We start from the raw sequence: 22682 nt of genomic DNA, 5'->3' as shown, positions 1-22682 counted from the left end.
AATGCTTTCGGCCATCTGAAGGCCCGTTTCAGAAGAATCGGGAAAGGTTTGGAGGTCGACCTATGTAACAACCACAATGACCATATTAACAAAAAATGGATGATCCAGATTCAAACCTTAAATTCGAAGCAACAACCACAAAGATGATTGATAGTAAGAAACGAAAACGCATCAGCATCCAGGATTAGAAACGCACTGATGGTACATTTCGGTAAATATCACAGGGAAACTGTCCCATTATCTCCCTCTATATTCACTGTAAAAACAGTGGGTGGTACCCACCACCGCAAACTTTTCATCAATTTCTGTATTCATTTGATTTTTTGAACATGTTTTATTTGGTTCAAATTTCCAATTTTCAATTCAAATTTTATCGACCAGCTTGCTCATCAACGCGTTATTTTCTTTCATGATCATGATTTCAGATCTGTAGTCTTGGAATGCTCCATAAAAGTAACCATATTTTCGTTTTATTTTATAGCCAATTCCAATAATTTTTCCTGCACATTTTGTTTTCTCTTTTTAGGAGCGGAATGCCTGCGGCTTGATGATGGCAGTGTTGGTGATGGCGATGATACTGATGATGTCGGCGCAGAAGGTGACATAAACATAGATTGAGCGAATGTGTCGTTCTCCGGGTTGTACGCTTCATCTAAATACTCAGCATCGCAGTAGTCATCATCTGGAACAAAATAAAAGATATTGTTAGTTGCTACGTTAATGCCTGATATAGATCAAAAAACTGTTTTCAAGTTGAGTGAAAAACTATAAAATTTGGCTGGAATACTTTCCAGAAGATGCCGGATGAACTATCTATTCTATCTTGAATCAGAACCCAACTCAAATTACTCATAAATCCAAAACTGCTTCAATGAAAATGAATTTGAATGCTAAGACTGAGTGGTTATTTACATACATTCACGTTCCGCGCATGATTCTGCAAGGTCTCAGTTTGATTCTTTTCAGAATAATTATACCAAACAGGTCATTTGGACCACCGCTAAAGTCACCCATTGCATGAGATTTGATACTATATTTGTACGACTCAAATTGAAAGGGAAGTTCTTATCTCACATTTAATAAATTTAAAATGGTAAGCAAAGCTTTCTAGATGATGTTTAACACAAGAGAAAGTCGATCCATGCAGTCTCCTTCTTTCGAAAATTTACTGTCAAAATTACTTTTAACTTACCGGAACCAATCACCTCATCCATCAAATCGCGAGTGCTGTTTTGTTTATAAGTATGGAGAAAGCTGTGTAGAATATCAAAATAATCCCAAGAAGAAGGTGATCCTCCCGAGGGCCTATGGCGTTTCTTTCGGATCGGTAAAAGTACACTATCTCAAAAAATTGCCCGTAGAGTGCTGACTCAAACGTTTTAACAGCCGAAAAGCATGTTAATTCGAGCCAAAATAAAAGCATATTTGATCCGAATGCTTTGTAAATATGTCTTTTTAGTAGCTCAGTTGTCAAAATAATCACGAATGCCACAAAAAATATCTTATCTCTGGCATTAATTTCATGAATTTTTTCAGTGGATCATGAATTTATGAAAATCAGGGGCACTTGTGATTATTTTGACAAAGGGCACATTTCCCCACGTAGGGACCAAATATGCCATTATTTTGACTTGATTTTATATTCTTTTCAAAAAGTATCTACCTGTACTTCCGAGAGAGATTATTGATCCGGTTTTTCAATTCGACCACCGTAAGTATAACGCCGTGGCCTTTCAGCTCCTCACACATTTGCTTGTAGATGTGGGAGGTCTTGGAAGTGCTCCGAAGGGACAGAATATTGTCCTTCCACACTTCAATGACGACCAGCATCCCCGATTTGTCGAGCATCGTAGCCTTCCTTTTCTTTGCTAGCTCCATTACCATTGTTCAACTACTCTTGGCCACAGGTATATATAGTTTATAGTTTTTTTCCTCACGAACTGAATAGGAATTGGAATTGGTGTTGGATTTAAGAGACTTTAAACTCTGGGAGTTCATTCGTCTCTAACTGAATATTTAACACTGCTGAAAATTTCTCTATGGTAAAGAAAAATTTTACGCTTTCGCGTGAGTTCTGTTCTTAGACTACCTTTATTTCTATTTTGCTAAAATATATATATACACGTTTTTCTTACTCAAGAGAAGGAGAAAGAATTCTCCTTTACCTAAACTACAGGTACTAAAAAACTAAAAAGAGAAAAGAAAATATTTGTCGTCTGTTCATCAGGCCTAAAATTTATGTTATTGTTTTTCTTTCCCTATCCCTATCCGGAGACGTAAACAATCTTCTTGGGGAAAACGTTTTTTCCCTTTTTCTATTTCCTTTGTTTCGTCCACAAGCGGCCGAAGCATCCTAGCATTCCCCCTGCTCTTGTTTCCCTTTTTTTATTTGGGATTCCCTATCGGATTGTGATGTCTATTTTCCGTCCGTAACACCAGACCCCGTAAATCTACCTCATAGATTTACCCCATTATAGGTCCTTGATTCACAGGAAGGTTCCTTGGTGTTAATCCTCCAGTATTACTTCATGTGTGTGAAGTTTACAATATTTGTTTTTTGATATTACTCATTCCTACATTGTTTCATCTCAAACCTTTTTCTTAAGTTAGAATGGAAGTTATGCTTTGATAGCCAATAATCAATTGAATGCGTTAATCATATTTTCTCAGCAACTTGTTTAAATTTTTTCCTTGAGCATTTCACATGCTGTACAGTAATTTCATCTCTCGTTATCCGATTTTCAGTTGCTGTTTCATTTGCTGAGCTTTAAGCAACTAACTTGCTTGAAAATATTTCTATTGAATTTGAACCCTTCAGCAATTCACTTGCTTTTTTTTTCAACCTTCAGCATTTCATATGCTGTTTTAAATTTTTCTTCCATCAACTAATTCGCAGTTGATATTACTCCTTCAGCAATTCACTTGCTGAGCTTTGAGCAAATCATTCGTATAAAGCTTGCTTCAGCATATCACATGCTGCTCCATCATTTTTTTTTTAAAGGTTAATGTATATTTTTTTCAGCAGAATACTTGCTGTACTTTTAATCCTTCAGAATCATATTTTGTGCATCTCAACTGCTTGACAACACAGTGTTTTTGGGCCTCTAACAGATATTTAAAATATCAAAACGGTTTGTTATCGTACCGACGTATCCGATTTCAAACGAATCATTTAAATCCTAAATTACGTTAATAATTTTTCAGCAACTCACATACTGAGCATTAAGCAAATCACTTGCCTAAAATGTTTGGCTTATTAGTCCAATTAATAATTCTAATATATTTAATTTGAATTGGTTTTCTATACTACTAAGAGATATCAATTTTTACTACATGTGCAGTAAATGCACCGAAATATCAATATATTTTCAACGTTGAAAAATAGATTATAAATTCTTAAAGGGTTCATATTTTCACAATGATTCAATTGAGTAACTAACTCGTTACAATGTCGAAGCCGTTTGATACGACGTCGATGATACTGGTAAATCGGTGTACAATATTCATCGGGATTTTCGATAGCATAATTTACTATCGAATCAATTTTCCTATTTTGGCCTATTCTTTCAGCAAACTTTTCAGCCTCTATATTGGAGATCTTATAGTTTTGATCGGCGGTAATAATTTCCATATCTGAGCCATAGTTTTTGCAAATCCTTTTTGGTTCGAATTCATAAGTTAGATGCTTTTCATTATTGGAACAAGTTTTCCTTGGTGGAACTAATGGTTTGTTTACAAACAAGTCTATCGGAATTACTCCTGGTGCCACTTTCCTCAGAGGCTCCACCACATCAATTTCCATGTTTGGTGAGTATTCCATTTGTATGTTGGCTTCATGTGATGAATCATTCATCATGATCACATCGTTTTTACTTTTGCTCCCAACCTTCGATATCAATTTTGCATTGCTAAGGCTCTCCTTGAAACCTTTATAGCAAGCTTTTGTCCACACTTTAATTTTTGCTAATATTGCCCTATCATTTCTGAGGACTTTTTCCTCTCCTGCTATATTTGGTTCTATTCCATCAAACCGTTCCTCAATAGCGGATTTAATTTTCTGTTCATCAACAGAGTTTTCTTTTAGTCCAGAAGCTAATATTCCCAGCTCTGTCCTTTCAACATATATGGAAATATTTCCTATTTTCAAATTTTCAGCGTTTCCATCTTTGGATTCCGCTATATCTTGGTTGGCAGATATCACATCTGCTCTTAGGCGCCTCGCACACCGGAGCAATAAGCAACTAGCAACTATCAACATGCAATAAGCAATATTATCGCCAATGGATTTTTCCATTTAATCTTTGTTGATCTCGCATACCGACGCAATACGATATCGCTGTCGCCTTTACAGAGCAACACATGTCGCTAGCAACACGGCGTGTCGGTTGAAGAGCAACTTATCGCCCATATTTTGACAAGTTTCGTACATTAAGCCGATTGTTTGCATAATGTCGGGGGTTTTTATTGCTCTGGTATGCGAAGAACAACAAAATATGTTTCCTGTTGCATATTGCGTATTGCAGTTTGCTAGTTGTTTATTGCTCCGGTGTGCGAGCCGCCTTAGGCTAGGCGCAAATTGAGAAGCGTATAGCGCTCACGAGCGCTCCACCATCTCGCGTCATCTGGCCAATTTGCGCCGTTCTATCTGTTTTCATTAGCCACAAAAACAGGCGCTATACTCGCGCTATATGCGTCTCAATTTGCGCCTTGCCTTACTTCATGCATCACGCATGACTTCTTCGTTTCATTGTTCTTTTCCGCCACAGTATCTCTATCCGCAGCGATCTTAATATTTCCATCTACCACAGATTCTACATCTGTGGCGATGATTCCTTTAATGGGTTCCACCGATTCTGATACGGTGTCGCCAATCATATTGTCTCTTGAAGACAAGATTCCCTTGAATTCAGCTTCATATTTTGCAACTGACAGGGTTTTAAATGGCTCGTCCCTCACTCGGAATGAGCAATCATCTTCAAAGTTCTGGAGACTGACTTCTCCTAGCTGCTTATTAATTCCAACTTGTATCATATCAAGTTTATTTTCATCATCTGTGTCAGATGATTTATCGCATTCCCTCCTCCTAACCAAGTTAGAGTTCCAAGGAGGAGGTGTTATCAGTTTAGATTCTTCTGATGATCTAGAATTTTCGTCGCCTGAATCATTCCTCTCCTCCTGCAATCAATTAAACTAGGATTCCAAGGAGGAGGCATTTTTCTTTGTTGACATTCTTCTGAGTCTCGAGACTCGGATTCGTAATTGTCATTTACTCGCCTGCACAATTCAATAATCGCCCTAAATGGATGCGGTTTGGCCGGCATATCTTCCTTGTAATAATTTCCCCACCCACTAGGATATATGCTAATAATGGGTATCCCCAAGAAGACATTCATTTCGGCAATCTTTAAATACTTATTTTCTAGATTTGCGCATTTGCGACAGATCCACCGATCGCCCATAAGGGGAACCTTTTTAAGATCGGTACAATTCAAGTGGAACCATCGCTCGCATTCGCAACAATAAATCATTGGGTAATCCTCATCAGACTCGTAACACGAGTGACAATTACCCTTCATATTTCGAGTAAAAAGCCTAGCGTTAATCGCCTTATATACGTTTTCCATGTTTGTAAATGTTCCTACCAAATTTTTGTCTATGTTTCTAGATTGGCTCACTTGGCCATAAAAATTAACTCCTGTGGGTTTTCCTAAATTTCCTTGGCTCTCTTGGCCCCTAAGTCAACCTCTATGGGTTTATCTATTCATAGTCAGTTTCCTACTAACGACTTACTTGATTCAGCTGCTGGTTACGTATTTCTTCATGCCATAGTTGCCCTCGGCGGTGCTGCTTCTGCTGATATGGTACTGTTGCTGCTGCTGATGCTGATGAGTTCTCGCCCGATACCGACCGGATATCGGATTCCTTGGATCTTCTTATTGCCGCTAATTCCTTGGTCATTTGTTGCTACGCCCTACGCTGCGAACAGTGCATTTTTAAACACTGTACGGGATTTTATCCTGGCCGTTCCGGGCTTCGATCTTCATGGTCCGAGTTTCTTGCTCATAACTTGAAAGCAAATCACTTGCTTTCCAAATTGTTGTTCTCAACCTCGCTTTGATTTATTGTTCGCGTGCAATTGACAATCACTGTCAATTTTTAATGAAACACTTGGCAATCACTGCCGTTTAGTTGTTCGCGCGCAATTGACAATCACTGTCAATTTTGACGTAGGACTACGTCTTTCATTTCTATACCGGGGTGTAAAATCAAAGTTTCGAAAACGAAAGCGTTACGCCAGAGACCGAGATTTTGAGCGTTAATAGCTCCTTAACAACTGAACGAAATGGTATGATAAACACTTCATTCGAAAGATAAAATGTTTACGCGTTCTATACTTGTTACTTTTTGATCCAAAAACTTGTTTCAATAGTCTTAAAATTGCTTTCAAAACAGGCTATTGAAATCACCAATCGGTATATAAGCGAGCGCCGCTCGGAAATCTACTCAGTTCTAATTGAACAGCAATTGGAGCATGTTGTCGCTGTTGTGGTGAAGCTCTTCGTTAATCATGAAAGCGCTGATGAACGGTGTCACCAAGAGCCTGTTTGTGCACCTTAGGCTAGACATGAATCCATCAGGAGGAGAGTGATGCCACAAACGGTTCCCCGGGAAGATCTCGAAGCAGCCGCTACACAAACACACACACACATACACGCGCGGAATTCTTTCCGTTTGGATGCCATTCAGCAACGAGAAAGATCCGGAAAATAATCTGCCAGTTCCTCTGGGAATTTAAAAATACATTCATGTGAAAGAGTTTAATTGAATGTTTTCTATCCATGTTACACTGTGACCAAATATGTTTCAATCAAGTGCTATTAACAGGTGGTTATCGAGTTGGCATTAACCACTGGTGGGCTTCCAGTATCGAGGAAAATGTGGAAATATCTAATCGTTACTGAAAATAATCTGCCAGTTCCTTTGGGAATTTTCAAAATATATTCATGTTAAATAGTTTATTTGAATGTTTTCTTTTCATGTAACACTGTGATCAAATACATTTGGTTTTGTGGTTTTTCAATCAATCGCAATTAACAGGATAGCTTCAGAAGATTATTCTTCCCCATTAGTAGGATATTTCCGTATCCAATATTGTATGCGCCCGCAATCGATTATTGCTCAGTCGCCGAAAGTTCCGAGCTCAGAGAGTTCATTCCCCTCTAGTTTGCCTTCCAAATTGCCATCGTAAACCTCACCTTCTCTCGATTCAATCACACACAAAAAGCATACTTAAGCGATATTCTGGTGGTGAGACACATTCATTTTTCGTGAGGACATCGACAAGACAACATCGTTGCCTAACGTGCTGGAGGAGGTGGACGGCCAAAGGATCGACACATACACGCGCAGAACTCTTTCCGTTAGGATGCCATTCAGCATCGAGAAAGTTCCGGAAAGATCTAATCATTGCTGGAAAATAATCTGCCAGTTCCTTTGGGAATTTTCAAAATATATTCATGTGAAAGAGTTTAATTGAATGTTTTCTATCCATGTAACACTGTGACCAAATATATTTCAATCAAGTGCTATTAACAGATGGTTATCGAGTTGGCATTAACCACTGGTGGGCTTCCAGTATCGAGGAAAATGTGGAAATATCTAATCGTTACTGAAAATAATCTGCCAGCTCCTTTGGGAATTTTCAAAATATATTCATGTGAAAGAGTTTAATTGAATGTTTTCTATCCATGTAACACTGTGACCAAATACATTTGGTTTTGTGGTTTTTCAATCAATCGCAATTAACAGGATAGCTTCAGAAGATTATTCTTCCCCATCAGTAGGATATTTCCGTATCCAATATTGTATGCGCCCGCAATCGATTATTGCTCAGTCGCCGAAAGTTCCGAGCTCAGAGAGTTCATTCCCCTCTAGTTTGCCTTCCAAATTGCCATCGTAAACCACACCTTCTCTCGATTCAATCACACACAAAAAGCATACTTAAGCGATATTCTGGTGGTGAGACACATTCATTTTTCGTGAGGACATCGACAAGACAACATCGTTGCCTAACGTGCTGGAGGAGGTGGACGGCCAAAGGATCGACACATACACGCGCAGAACTCTTTCCGTTAGGATGCCATTCAGCATCGAGAAAGTTCCGGAAAGATCTAATCATTGCTGGAAAATAATCTGCCAGTTCCTTTGGGAATTTTCAAAATATATTCATGTGAAAGAGTTTAATTGAATGTTTTCTATCCATGTAACACTGTGACCAAATATATTTCAATCAAGTGCTATTAACAGGTGGTTATCGGGTTGGCATTAACCACTGGTGGGCTTCCAGTATCGAGGAAAATGTGGAAATATCTAATCCTTACTGAAAATAATCTGCCAGTTCCTTTGGGAATTTTCAAAATATATTCATGTGAAAGAATTTAATTGAATGTTTTCTATCCATGTAACACTGTGACCAAATATGTTTCAATCAAGTGCTATTAACAGGTGGTTATCGAGTTGGCATTAACCACTGGTGGGCTTCCAGTATCGAGGAAAATGTGGAAATATCTAATCGTTACTGAAAATAATCTGCCAGTTCCTTTGGGAATTTTCAAAATATATTCATGTTAAAGAGTTTATTTGAATGTTTTCTTTCCATGTAACACTGTGATCAAATACATTTGGTTTTGTGGTTTTTCAATCAATCGCAATTAACAGGATAGCTTCAGAAGATTATTCTTCCCCATCAGTAGGATATTTCCGTATCCAATATTGTATGCGCCCGCAATCGATTATTGCTCAGTCGCCGAAAGATTCGAGCTCAGAGAGTTCATTCCCCTCTAGTTTGCCTTCCAAATTGCCATCGTAAACCACACCTTCTCTCGATTCAGTCACACACAAAAAGGATACTTAAGCGATATTCTGGTGATGAGACACAAACATCATCAAGGCTATCGCAGGCAACCTAGCCTCTGGCCATAGAAAGACGCTGCTAAATGTTGTAAATGTTTGGTTGGTCCCACAAATCCTTTACGGAATAGGCACCTTCAGCCGTGGAGGGGACAGGGTGTTAAACACCATCCAACCAATTTACAATAAAGCAATTCGGCTCGCAATTGGCGCTTCCCTTCACCCACCTGGTAACAAAAGCCATCACTCATAAGCCATCCGTCACTTGTCACTCCCCGAAAGCGACCACAATGTCCCATTAATACATAGGGCTAAAACATGGTTCAAAAATCTCACGAACAAAGATCTTCCCGATATATGTGAACGTTCATCTGCGACGGGAAGAAATTGGAACGTCAAACCGCCGAACATTAACCTTGAACTTCTCAAGGCAGTTCGGGCGGGAGACCCTTCTCCAAAAGTCAAAGCCTGCTTCAATAACCTCGTTACATCCAATTTTCAAATCAACCACCAGGTATACACAGATGGTTCAGTCAGTGCCGATGGAGTTGGATGTGGAATCTTTGAGAGTAGATACACTGGTAGCTTTTCTCTTCCACCGCAATGCTCCATCTTCAGTGCGGAAGCTTTCGCCCTTTTAATAGCTACCCAAGAATGCACCCATGATTTTCTTCCTACCACAATATTCTCAGACTCAGCTAGCTGTCTCCACGATCTTCTAAGTGGAAACAGCAAACACCCATGGATTAAGCAAACAGAAGAGTCTGCTTCAAATAAAAACATCTCCTTCTGCTGGGTTCCTGGTCACTCAGGAATCCGCGGAAATACAGCCGCCGACATACTGGCCGGCAAGGGCAGCAAAATAGAACCCCCAGACATGCCCTGTCCTCCATCTGACATTGTCCGCTGGGTAAAACAGCAAGTCCGTGAAAGTTGGGACATAGGTTGGATAAACAGCCGTCCCACTCATCTTCATATAATTAAAAATTCCACTCTCCCTTGGGAGGACCGTCTCAATAGTAGGGAAAGGCAAGTCCTTACCCGTCTTCGAATTGGGCACACTAACTTCGCCCACTCACACTTGTTCTGCAGAGCCGAAAAACCCCAATGTGCTTGCAACGAAGCTCCGGTTTCCGTTAGCCATCTTTTACTTGAATGTCAACATACCAAAGATGCTCGAGTCCGACACAACATAGGTCAGAGTCTCCGAGATATCCTCAGTAGAGACGAGACCCAAGAAACCAATTTAATTGCGTTTCTGAAAGAAACCGACTTCTTTGGTAAAATCTAAATCGAAATACTAAATACCTTGGAAATTGCTTATTAAAGTTCGCCACTTCACAGTCATGTATGCGTGTTTATGTGTGTATACACATGTATGTACGGGTCGGAAGGAAGGAATTCATACATGTATATACACGCATTCAATAATAATAAATAACAAATAATATAATATATACTTTCATACCCATATCTATCTTCTATCCATTACATTATACTTTAATCAACTTCCTATTCCTACAGCCACACTCACCAAGGAGGATAAATTCATTAAATAAACCTCTCCATTTTTCAGCTCTACTATATACCATTAAATTCAAAACCACTATATTTTATTATCTATTCAAACTGTATTTCATTTCATTTCACCCCACCCCTCTTTCCTTCCCATACCACTCCCACCCCCTTCCACTCCACTAATCCCACCCAAATCCTTTCCACTCCTTTCCTTCCTATCCTCCTGAGAAGGGCCTTTTTGTTTTTTTGTTTTTGGAACACGCCTTTCGCTGGGTCACTTGTGCTTCGTTACTGCTTTGGTCCTCGGATCAGTAAATATTTACTTTTCTTTACAGCATATATTAAATATCTTATGAAGCATGGGATCTCTTCCTACCTTCTTCTTTAACCGAGGGTCGAGCGGACAGATCTGATGAGTGATTTTTTTGGTTTCCCTTTCGCCAGTCCCCTCTGGGCTGGTTTTATTGTGGCTCTTCACTGAGCAAGAGGCGAATGAACTGCAAAGTTTAAAGCCTCTTAAAAACAAAGAAAGAAAGAAAGTGAGACACATTCATTTTTCGTGAGGACATCGACAAGACAACATCGTTGCCTAACGTGCTGGAGGAGGTGGACGGCCAAAGGATCGACACATACACGCGCAGAACTCTTTCCGTTAGGATGCCATTCAGCATCGAGAAAGTTCCGGAAAGATCTAATCATTGCTGGAAAATAATCTGCCAGTTCCTTTGGGAATTTTCAAAATATATTCATGTGAAAGAGTTTAATTGAATGTTTTCTATCCATGTAACACTGTGACCAAATATGTTTCAATCAAGTGCTATTAACAGGTGGTTATCGAGTTGGTATTAACCACTGGTGGGCTTCCAGTATCGAGGAAAATTTGGAAATAACTAATCGTTACTGAAAATAATCTGCCAGTTTCTCTGGGAATTTTCAAAATATATTCATGTGAAAGAGTTTAATTGAATGTTTTCTATCCATGTAACACTGTGACCAAATATGTTTCAATCAAGTGCTATTAACAGGTGGTTATCGAGTTGGCATTAACCACTGGTGGGCTTCCAGTATCGAGGAAAATGTGGAAATATCTAATCGTTACTGAAAATAATCTGCCAGTTCCTTTGGGAATTTTCAAAATATATTCATGTTAAAGAGTTTATTTGAATGTTTTCTTTCCATGTAACACTGTGATCAAATACATTTGGTTTTGTGGTTTTTCAATCAATCGCAATTAACAGGATAGCTTCAGAAGATTATTCTTCCCCATCAGTAGGATATTTCCGTATCCAATATTGTATGCGCCCGCAATCGATTATTGCTCAGTCGCCGAAAGTTCCGAGCTCAGAGAGTTCATTCCCCTCTAGTTTGCCTTCCAAATTGCCATCGTAAACCACACCTTCTCTCGATTCAATCACGCACAAAAAGCATACTTAAGCGATATTCTGGTGGTGAGATGCATTCATTTTTCGTGAGGACATCGACAAGACAACATCGTTGCTGAGGGTGCTCGACGGCGAAGGATCGAGATCTGCCCTGAAACGCAAGCAGTTTGTTTGGAACTGTGAGGGAGCACAGAGAAGCCGATCCTTCAGGAGAAGAGAAGGTGACCATCGAAGTAGCCGCTACATACACACATACACGCACAGAATTCTTTCCGTTTGGATGCCATTCAGCATTGAGAAAGATCCGGAAAATAATCTGCCAGTTCCTCTGGGAATTTAAAAATACATTCATGTGAAAGAGTTTAATTGAATGTTTTCTATCCATGTAACATTGTGACCAAATATGTCTCAATCAAGTGCTATTAACTGATGGTTATCAAGTTAGCATTAACCACTGGTGGGCTTCCAGTATCGAGGAAAATGTGGTAATATCTAATCGTTACTGAAAATAATCTGCCAGTTCCTCTGGGAATTTAAAATTACATTCATGCGAAAAAGATTATTTGAATGTTTTCTATCCATGTAACACTGTGACCAAATACATTTGGTTTTGTGATTTTCAATCAATCGCAATTAACAGGATAGCTTCTGAAGATTATTGTTCCCCATCAGTAGGATATTTCCGTATCCAATATTGGATGCATAAAACCTTGTGCCTCCAACGTAACGCTCTCGTTTTCGAAGTCCCCCAAATATTCATTCATTCAGAATGAATTTAGATTCAACTTCAAACAAATGATCTCTAAATCAACGATAGTCCTACGTCACCCTTGCGGTTATACCATAGATATAACCCACTTCCTGTTTTTTAATGAAACACTTGGCAATCACTGCCGTTTAATTGTTTGCGCGCAATTGACAATCACTGTCAATTTTTTAATGAAACACTTGGCAATCACTGCCGTTTAATTGTTCGCGCGCAATTGACAAACACTGCCAATTTTTTAATGAAACACTTGGCAATCACTGCCGTTTAAAGTGCACTTTGACTACACAAGTTTACTTGGCATACGCTGCCGTAAAAACGCGGCAGTCACTGCCGATTAGTCTATGCACTACATTTTTAATTTCAAAAGCACTTGCTCCTCTCTGGAGCCACCATGAAAATTTCTCTATGGTGAAGAAAAATTTTACGCTTTCGCGTGAGTTCTGTTCTTAGACTACCTTTATTTCTATTTTGCTAAAATATATATACACGTTTTTCTTACTCAAGAGAAGGAGAAAGAATTCTCCTTTACCTAAACTACAGGTACTAAAAAACTAAAAAGAGAAAAGAAAATATTTGTCGTCTGTTCATCAGGCCTAAAATTTATGTTATAGTTTTTCTTTCCCTATCCCTATCCGGAGACGTAAACAATCTTCTTGGAGAAAACGTTTTTTCCCTTTTTCTATTTCCTTTGTTTCGTCCACAAGCGGCCGAAGCATCCTAGTTTATCACCCTTATCCGCAATAAATGAATCTCTCAATTTTATAATTTTATCGCTTCAATTTGCTCTTGTTTCCCTGCTCTTGTTTCCCTTTTTTTATTTGGGATTCCCTATCGGATTGTGATGTCTATTTTCCGTCCGTAACAACTGCGGTGTTTTGATTCGGTGTTGACAAAACTTGTTCATGGTGCCACCACTACCCGTCTATGGCGCTGCGAGCAGTTGAAATTGACAAGCTGTAACCATGTGCAACGGTGAAATAGGTCGGTACAGATACAGCGATTGTACCGAGTTGCTTGCATGGTTCTAGCGCTGTACATGGTGACAGACATACAATTTTCGAAGTACAGCGGTAGTACAGCTGTATGTCTGTCATAAGTATTAGGGAGGTGACCATGACAAGTATATTATATTGGAAAAATGATTTTGAATGAAGGTAATATCAGGGGATAGTAACTTCAAGCAAAAAAGTGGGACCGATTCGAGATAAAAATCAAACCGACTTGCACTGACAATTGAATGATATTGTCAATTTGTGCGAGATGCCTCAAAACAGCTGGGAATAAATATTGTTTAAATACAGTAAGTTACATTTAATGCGACGTTTAGATTATTGAACAGACCTGTAATGTGACACGTTTAATTTGACATTTTTAACATTTTTAAACATCGAGTTCGGGGATCACATTATGGCGCCACATTAAAGTTGCCACCATACGTCGACACTGTACCACTCACATCGCCAATGTTAAATTACAGGCCAAAATCGCCTCCAAAGCGACACTGAGTGGTGCCTCGGCATGTCGTATTAAATTTAAATTACTGTATTATGTTGTTATTTATGTCATAATGCATAATGTCATAAGCAATGAACACACATTTATTTTCCACTTGCAACAGTATTCACGATGATTGGATGGATGAATATACGACTCCTACATGCATCTAGTACGACTATCGTCATGCGTATATACGATTTACTACAGACAACCCAAAAACGAATGGCGAAAAACGTTCTTGATAATTATTATAATTATTATAGATTCTTGTAAATACATGTATGTTTGGAATATTACGTTAAAAATTATTTTTAAGTCGGAATATTTCCGGTTTTAAGAAAAGTGAAAGTTAAAGTTGCTTTTTTTATTTTTAACTTTTAAGAACGAAAGATTATCTGTTTGCCGGTCTTTTGAGTTCTGATAAACATAGTGACAAAAATAAATTAGTTCAACTTCGTCATTCAATTGCACTTAACTCAAAACTGTAGACATGAGATTATGAACTTGATAAACCAAGCTGCCAAGTATGCCAACCCAGCAAACATTAAATCGTATAACTATCGTATATAGAGCATCGAATATCTGATATTTTGGGTGGTATATGATGCGCCCAAATAGCATATACAGTAAGTTACCTCTAATCCTCGACATACCGAGGCACTACTCAGTGTCGCATTAGAGGTGATTGGCCTGTAATTGGGCATTCACAATGATGGTACAATGTCGACGTCTTGTGGCGACTTCCAATCTGGGGCCATACTTCGGGTACCAAACTCGATGTTCACAAAATATCCAATTAGAGATGGAAAAGTCCTATTATTTGTATCTCATTACAGGTCTGTCCAATTACCTCTAATGCGACATTTAGTTAACTCACTGTACATGCAAGGTTATTAGGCAATACCTAATAACATAATAAGTCTGTTGTCATACAAATATACGATTCATCACTGCCATAAAAAATGGCGGAAAATATTAAAGTAAAATGTTCGGCCCGGGGAATCATCATTTTTGTATGTATATAGAACCTTTATAAACATTATGTTTGTACAAATAGGAATTAATCAATTGACTTTCAGGGATATAAATGTTTGATATGAGTGGGGCCACGCTTATAAAATTGCTCCGATGGGATTGGAACTCCGGTTGTTTGGATTATCAAGCCGCAGCTATCTCGTACGGCTATCTGAAATATGATTCTAGGGCAATTAAAGTTCTTACATATGATACGAAAGAGTTGCACTTGGATACTTCATTCCTGATTATTTATTGTGCTTTAGTGGAAATATCGCAAAATTTATATAGAAATGGTTAAATAAAGTCCAGTACTACATGTTTCAAGTAATCAAATAACATGAAGTAAAAAAATTCATTCATATTTTAACAATTTAAAACTGCCTTCGGGCCTGCCCAGCAAACATTAAATCGTAAAAAAATTCGAGGGGTTGTATCAGAGACACGACCGCTTAGAACGTAGGACTACGCAATCTTTTTTCTTTTGAAATTTGATGGTTTATCATTTCGAATATTATTTGCGAATACGTCGAAATAACTCTTTAGTAAAAAGTTCCGGGGACCCTGAAAATGTTTTTTTATAAGTTTAGTTTGGAGAACGTCTTTATTCGATGAAAGTTGGGTTTGGAATGAAAAAAAAGACGGGTGGGTAATGTCGGGGACATAACCGGAGTGACGTAGGACTATACAAAGAGGACAGCTTTTGTTAAATATATATTTTAAATATATTGTTTTATTTTCTTCTCCTATGTGAATACCTACCTATCTACCTGAAAAATGGATTAGTTTACTGTTTACTCTTTATGAATATGTTGATGGTTCTGAAAAGAACCTTTGGTGTTGTGTATTTGTTATCACTCGATATTCCCATCTTGTTCGGTTAAACCTTCCTTTTTAGCTATTGCGTTTGCCACTCGCCACAGCTTTCACAGTTGGAAAATTTCTTCCCATCCAGCTTGTGACATATTTTACAGTAAATTACATTCAATGGCACGTCGCATTATCGGATTGGAGGTAATTTTAACCTGTAATTGAACATTGGCGATGACAGTGGTACAGTGTCGACTTCCAATGTGGGGTCATAATTTGGACCCCGAACTCTATGTTTACAAAAATGTCCAACTAAATATGTCGCATTACAGGTCCGTCCAATTAGCTAAATGTCGAGATAAGTGAAAATTACTGTACTTTCAATCTAGAAGCAATTTAAGAATTGGTGAAAATCAATAAGCTCAGAACAACTGCCACATTCACATACTCATCATATCCTGGCAAACAAATTATGAAAAAATCAATTTGTGTTTCATTATTATTTTGGATATTGTTTTAGAAAGCATTGAACTGTATTTCCTAAACTCTTTTTTGGAAGGTTTAATGGCCCTGAAAAGCGCCTTGTTTTATGGAATGATTCCAATTTAGAAAACTTAGTACTCGTGGTTTTGAAAAAAAACCATTTCAAACGCTCTCGATGCCGCCCGTTCTGGATTTGCCACCAAAGCAGTTTGTATAAAGAACAAACTTTTTTCTTCTGCTACCTGATGCCGTTTTGCGATTGCGTTTGCCACTCGCCACTCGCTGCAACTGCCTGTTGTTGTCTTGATGTGTTCTGTTCTGAATGCGGTTTTTCTTATCGTCGCGAGCAGCTTTACCAGCCAACTCGATCACTTCGGCGGCCGAAACTATATAACGCCGGCTAGGTGGACTGGTGCACTGGTACTAACGCGTTCGGCCTAGCTACCCTTGCTGAGCAATTGGCGGATACACCTATGGAGAACTGCACACCTGCACGGTTCGAGTGGGACTTTGCCTTTCCCTTAACTTGTCCTCCTTTGTTACGTCCACGATGCCGATGCCGTACAACCACACGGGTTTACGGTTTGAATGAAAATAAGATATTTTTTTGGAGTCCACGTGTTTTACACTCTAGCGGTATACACTCACAGGATAGAGACAAATCGGCAGACTCAGCCAAAGGGGCGAGTCCAACGAGACGAACGAATGAGCGTTAAAAGGGAGCGATGGCAAAAAAATACATTCATAACGATTTGTTCGCTCGTTGGATTCACATGCAGGCTAAAAAGGGTCCTTTTCAGGATCACAAAATTATCTTCAATCTAAAGAGTTTATTGTTTTGTTATCACTCGATATCCCCATTTTGTTCGGCTAAACCTTCCTGTTTAGCGATTTGTTGCCACTCGCCACAGCTTTCACAATTGGAAAATTTCTTCCCATCCAGCTTTGTGACATGTTGTACAGTAAATTACATTCAATGCGACGTGCCGAAGCGCCACTCAGTGTCGCATTGGAGACGATATTAACCTGTAATTGAACATTTGCGATGACAGTGGTACAGTGTCGACTTTCAATGTGGGGTCATAATTTGGATCTCTATGTTTACAAAAATGTCCAACTAAATAAGTCGCATTACATGTCCGTACAATTAGCTAAATGTCGAACTAATTGTAAATTACTGTACTTTCAATCTGGAAACAATTTAAGAATTGGTGAAAATTGAATAATCAGGAAAGTCCCCAACTATCAATAAGCTCAGAACAACTGCCAAATTCACATACTCATCAGATCCTGGCAAACAAATTATGAAAAAATCAATTTGTGTTTTATTATTATTTTGGATAATGTTTTAGAAAGCATTGTTCTGTATTTCCTAAACTCTTTTTTGGAAGGATTAATGGCCCTGAAAAGCGACTTGTTTTATGGAATGGTTCCAATTTAGAAAACTTAGTACTCGTGGTTTCGAAAACGCCTGGTTTTCGAACGCCCTCGATGCCGCCTTGTTCTGGATTTGCCACCAAAGCAGTTTGTATAAAGAACAAACTTTTTTCTTCTGCTACCAGCTGCCGTTTTGCGATTGCGTTTGCCACTCGCCACTCGCTGCAACTGCCTGTTGTCTTGATGTCCACCGAACCGAATGTGTTCTGTTCCGAATGCGGGTTTTCTTATCGTCGCGAGCAGCTTTGCCAGCTAACTCGATCACTTCGGGGGCCGAAACTATATAACGCCGGCTAGGTGGACTGGTACACTGGTACTAACGCGCTCGGCCTAGCTACCCTTGCGGGGAACTCCAGATCAACACGGTTCGAGCGGGATTTTGCCTTTCCCTTCACTTTTCATCCTTTACCATGTCCAGAAATGGCTGCTTGTGTTGGTTTGTTGATGTGTTGTGATGCGAACCGATGTGGTGTACGGTTTGAATGAGAATGATCGTTACGGAAGCGGAGCGGGAATTTTTAAGCTGACTGGCCGGCTCGAGAATTACGCATGTGTGAGACTGCGACCAATGTTTCGTTCATTTTTTTCTTTTTCCTTTCCAATCGTGCTTCATTCTATTTCGCTGCTGCTCTGGTTGCGCGTTTTGGTCGGTACGATTTGAGGAGCACAAAATGGACCAATCAAAAATGGGCACATAGTGCATTTTGACAATGCTTGATATTTCACAATTATTCAATTATTTATCTCAAGAAAAATGAAATGTTATTCGTTATGATAGATGCGTAGATATATTTCCTATCAATTGATGCAAAAACCTTTGCGATCTATTGAGAAATGCTCGAGTTATAAGCGTTCCAAATCTTGCATTTTTTCCTACTTGTTCAGTGCCTAGATTTCCATTTCACCCCTATATCTTCCGGTTAGACGTAGTCCTACGTCAAAAAAGAACAATTCAGGAGCCAAGTATGGACTACTACATAAAAATGTGACGTCACAAGTAGGATAGAATAGTAAAGAGGAAGTAGGAAAAAAAGGAGTAAATACACATAAAAACACTTATAATAAAACATATATTCTTCTTGGAATGGTTCTTCTTCTATACAATCTTTTTCTTACATCGTAATCGAACTCGAAAGGGGTTACCAAGCCTCGCCCCATATAGTTTAGTGGAAAAACGGACCATCTCAGCCTTTGAGGTGAAGTTAGAACGTGGTTGAGGGCCCTAACCATTGTGGACGTGTGTAGAACGCAAGAGAGAATTCCCCTCAGCTCCCAACTGACGTCAAGTAGTTGACAGTGAGCGTTGGGGTAACGACCCTGCTGAATGAGCTAGTCATTCATGAAGTAAACTCTAAATTACAAACATTGAACTGAAATTGTGTCTGATGATGATTTTATATTATAATGGCGAGTTTTTTTTAAATGTTGTGTGTTATGAAATATATAGCCCAATGGTTAAGAGAGCGTGGTGTTTTAAGTAATCGAATAACTTAAGAATCTCCATTCAAATTTTAAGATTGCAAAACTGCCTTTTTTAAATTTCCGCGAATTTGACGATAGTTTCGAGTTAAATATGATTAGCGAATGGGCGCACCTTGTTCCATAGATCTGCCTTGAGCTCACCGAGTATTTTGATTGATAGTTTGGCAATGACAGCTAAAGTGCGATTCACATACAACATCCACGTCACGTTCACGTTCCGTCACGTCACATTGCGTCAATTATTCTTCCATGGAATTCCTATTGAAGCATTCACATACACCAGCAACGGCAAGTCGAGGTTCCCGTTGCCGGTGTATGTGAATGTCTGCATAAGAACTGCTTGGAAGAATAATTGACGCAACGTGATGGGACGGAACGTGAACGTGACATGGATGTTGTATGTGAATCGCACTTAAATTTGCAACACATCTTGACTCGCGGATCATATCCTCTTGGCCGGGCCGGATTGGAGCTCATCACGTGCTGCGACATACTGATCGCTTTGGATCGCGCGTTTTCTGATGTTTCATTCCACTCCATTCCACATATAAACAACCCAGCGCAATGATGTCAGATACAATAACATGCCTTCATTCTGTAAACAGTTGTATTGTGAGATATTTAATTTAGTACCCAGAAAACATTAAATCGCATAACAAGTGTATATATAACATCATATGCCCTAAAATTTGGTTGGCATATAATGCACCTAACTGGCATATGCATGCAAAAGTGGAGGCCATTTACATACATTTACATACATTTGCTTACCGAATTTGTTTGGATGAATATGCAACTTTGACCGGCTATAATAGCGATTATGTTGGAATTGAATTGCGATCTAATATGAATATATTCATGAATTGTCAAAGCACCAAATACAGTCGAATTTCACTCGTTGCACTAAGCTCTTAGCCCAATTTGTGAAAGACTTTCACTCGTTGGGCTGAACTGTCAAAGTCGAAAATCGATCGAGGGTCACACCGATTGTTTGTTGTTATGGGAAACGCAGAAAAGTTTTCACACCACTGACGTTTATTTCATTCGTGGTTGAGTTTCGTTCTAGGTTGGATTAATTGGTAAGTTCTTAATGAAGTTTGATATTAAAATTAGCGTAGATTTAATATACGTTCATTTCGATCGCCAGGCTCAAAAGGGATGGTTTGCAAGGATCCAGTACGAACGTTAACCGGAAACGGAGGAGCAATTTCCTGACGCTGGTGGAGAAGGTTCGCATAATTGAAGATTTTGAAGCAGGATGTGGTACGCATGACTTTCTTGGGAAGAAGTTCGGCGTAGGATCTTCTACGGTCACGAGAATAATCCAAAAGAAAGAAGCAATTCGTGAGGCGGTGGACAAGTTCAAGGAATATGGTGTAAATAATCGAAAAACATTGAAAGAGCAGACGTTCCCTTTGCTGGAAGAAGCTCTTTACATCTGGATTTTACAGCAGCGGCAGTCCAACATTTTGTTGACAGTGGATATTCTTAAAGCAAAGGCGGAGCTGCTGTTTAAGATGTTCCAGGACCGGGGGCTCTATGCGGTGCACGGTTTTTCTGCTTCGGATGGCTGGATGCATCGTTTTAAGCAGCGGTTTGGATTGCGCGTGAAAGCCGTAACAGGAGAAAAGGCATCGGTAAACGTTGAAGCGTACCTAAATTTCAAGAAGGTTCTACAGAAGAAGATTCAGGAAATGCAGCTATCACTATCCCAAGTCTTTAATGCAGATGAATCTGCCTTGTTCATCAAGCTCCTAGCCACACGCTCTGTCGTTACCTGTGATGAGACCGTGGCAAGCGGACGGAAGCAAAACAAGACAAGGTATACTTTTATGCCTTGCTCCAACATAGATGGTTCCCTAAAGCTTCCGTTGTATTTCATTTGCACTGCTGCAAAACCACGAGGAATCAACATCGAAGAACTTCCCGTTTCATATAATCATTCCAAAAAGGCTTGGATGACCAGACTGTTGTTCCGTCAATGGTTCCACGAAGAGTTTGTCCCCGCTGTTCGAAAATTTTCGGCCGAGAGAGGATTGGAGCCAAAGGCATTGCTGGTTCTTGATAATTGCACCAGTCATTATGACGTTGACGAATCTCTACAGAGTGACGATGGACTGATTCAAGTGATCTACCTCCCACCAAATGTAACTGCTGAATGCCAGCCGATGGACCAATCGGTCATCAATGCAATCAAGCGAAAGTATAAAAGAAAACTGATGCTCGCATTAATTCTGGAAAACGAACACTTAAGGTAAATTTCCAAATATTAAACATTAAATTTTTGTAATTAATTCCAAATATAAACACAAAACTATGCGCACGATAGTTTTTCGTCTGTGCTTTTTCAAAATTTAAATTCAAATTCTAATTGAGGTTTTATTTATGTACTTTCCACTTTAGTTTCGAAGAACGATTGAAGAAGATTAATCATCAACAGTGTATATCGTGGTTGGCAACCTCTTGGGAGGAGATATCTGACAAAACTATACGTAATTCGTGGAAGAAATTGATCGATGGTTTGCCGGAGGATGCTGTTAATGTAGACTCGAAAGCGGCCGATGATGACTTCAAAGCGCTTGTGTCCAGGATTGACAGTTTGGCAGGAACAAAAACATCTGAGCAAGATATTGATCTGTGGATCAAAGATCAGGTGTGTGATGGTGATCATAATCCAGATTGGGTAACCAGTGAAGTGTTCTCTGATGACGAGATTTTGTCATCAGTTCTCAAGAAAGATCAACCTGAAATGCAAGAAGAATGGTTGATAGACACAGAAGATGGAAGTAATTCGTTTGATACTTCCATTACTAGTACCGGAGATCCTGATTTTGGCGATGCAATCAAGTCAATTGATTGCCTAGTTCGCTATATGAAGCATGATGTTGCAGAAGTATGCCGTTTGAACGCGCTACGTTCGAAAATCACTGAAGTTGAATGGCTAAAACGAGCATGTTGAAGAACTCTACCATTTTGTTGAAAATGAATTTACGTGGTTTGTTTAATTTTGTTTGAAACGTTTAAAATAAATATTGTTTTTGTTGAATAATATTCGATTTTATTTATTTCAATGATTCATTTAAAATTTATTTTAAACCTAAAAACACCATCCACGAGCCCCTCGAAAAAAATTTTACGTTGTCAGAATTGACGTTTGTCTTCGATTTAGTTGGGCTATAGCCCAACGAACGGGAGCCCAACTAAATCGAAGCCCAACTAAAGATAGCCCAACGAGTGAAATTCAACTGTACGACTTTTGCCATACTTATATACGATTTATTACAGAAATAGAAAAAAACAAATGGCGCAAAATATTTTCGTGAAATGTTTATTACAACCTCACGAATCGCCATGTTAATATATGAGTATTTATGTTCGTA

General features: G+C 39.0%; 2 protein-coding genes across 5 annotated transcripts; one reads left to right on the top strand and one right to left on the bottom strand.

Annotated features, from left to right (window-relative positions):
- Nucleotides 1–433: 433 nt before the first annotated feature.
- LOC129762694 (uncharacterized) lies at nt 434–12759 on the bottom strand. 4 transcript variants are annotated; one of them, XR_008740696.1, is made up of 4 exons: nt 12669–12759; nt 1664–6167; nt 1193–1227; nt 434–682 (listed from the first exon to the last, which is right to left on the bottom strand). XR_008740696.1 is itself a non-coding variant. In XM_055761186.1 (3 exons), exons 1-3 carry the CDS (start codon nt 1882–1884, stop codon nt 471–473), a joined length of 468 nt encoding a protein of 155 aa, XP_055617161.1. In that variant the 5' UTR covers nt 1885–6210; the 3' UTR covers nt 434–470. The 4 variants fall into 3 exon arrangements, 1 of the variants encoding a protein (XP_055617161.1); XR_008740695.1 differs by lacking the exon at nt 12669–12759 and having other exon boundaries at nt 1664–6210; XR_008740697.1 differs by lacking the exons at nt 1193–1227; nt 12669–12759 and having other exon boundaries at nt 1664–6210.
- Nucleotides 12760–20392: 7633 nt separating this feature from the next.
- LOC129761391 (tigger transposable element-derived protein 2-like) lies at nt 20393–22261 on the top strand. The gene is made up of 3 exons (XM_055759112.1): nt 20393–20397; nt 20450–21556; nt 21706–22261. Exons 1-3 carry the CDS (start codon nt 20393–20395, stop codon nt 22259–22261), a joined length of 1668 nt encoding a protein of 555 aa, XP_055615087.1.
- The last annotated feature ends 421 nt before the right edge of the window (nt 22262–22682 follow it).

This window comes from Toxorhynchites rutilus, chromosome 1, assembly GCF_029784135.1.
Source record: "Toxorhynchites rutilus septentrionalis strain SRP chromosome 1, ASM2978413v1, whole genome shotgun sequence".
Lineage (NCBI taxonomy): Eukaryota > Metazoa > Arthropoda > Insecta > Diptera > Culicidae > Toxorhynchites > Toxorhynchites rutilus.
Note: the sequence above shows the minus strand (reverse complement) of the source record. Positions and strands in the feature narration are given on the sequence as shown.

Excerpts from the sequence above, each read along its gene's own strand:
- LOC129762694 (XM_055761186.1), bottom strand. The coding sequence starts at position 1,884 with ATGGTAATGGAGCTAGCAAAGAAAAGGAAGGCTACGATGCTCGACAAA. Across the intron at positions 1,228-1,663 it reads AATCTCTCTCGGAAGTACAG|CACTCGCGATTTGATGGATG; the intron begins GTAGATACTTTT and ends TAAACAAAACAG. Across the intron at positions 683-1,192 it reads GGATGAGGTGATTGGTTCCG|ATGATGACTACTGCGATGCT; the intron begins GTAAGTTAAAAG and ends ATTTTGTTCCAG.
- LOC129761391 (XM_055759112.1), top strand. Across the intron at positions 21,557-21,705 it reads CTGGAAAACGAACACTTAAG|TTTCGAAGAACGATTGAAGA; the intron begins GTAAATTTCCAA and ends TTTCCACTTTAG.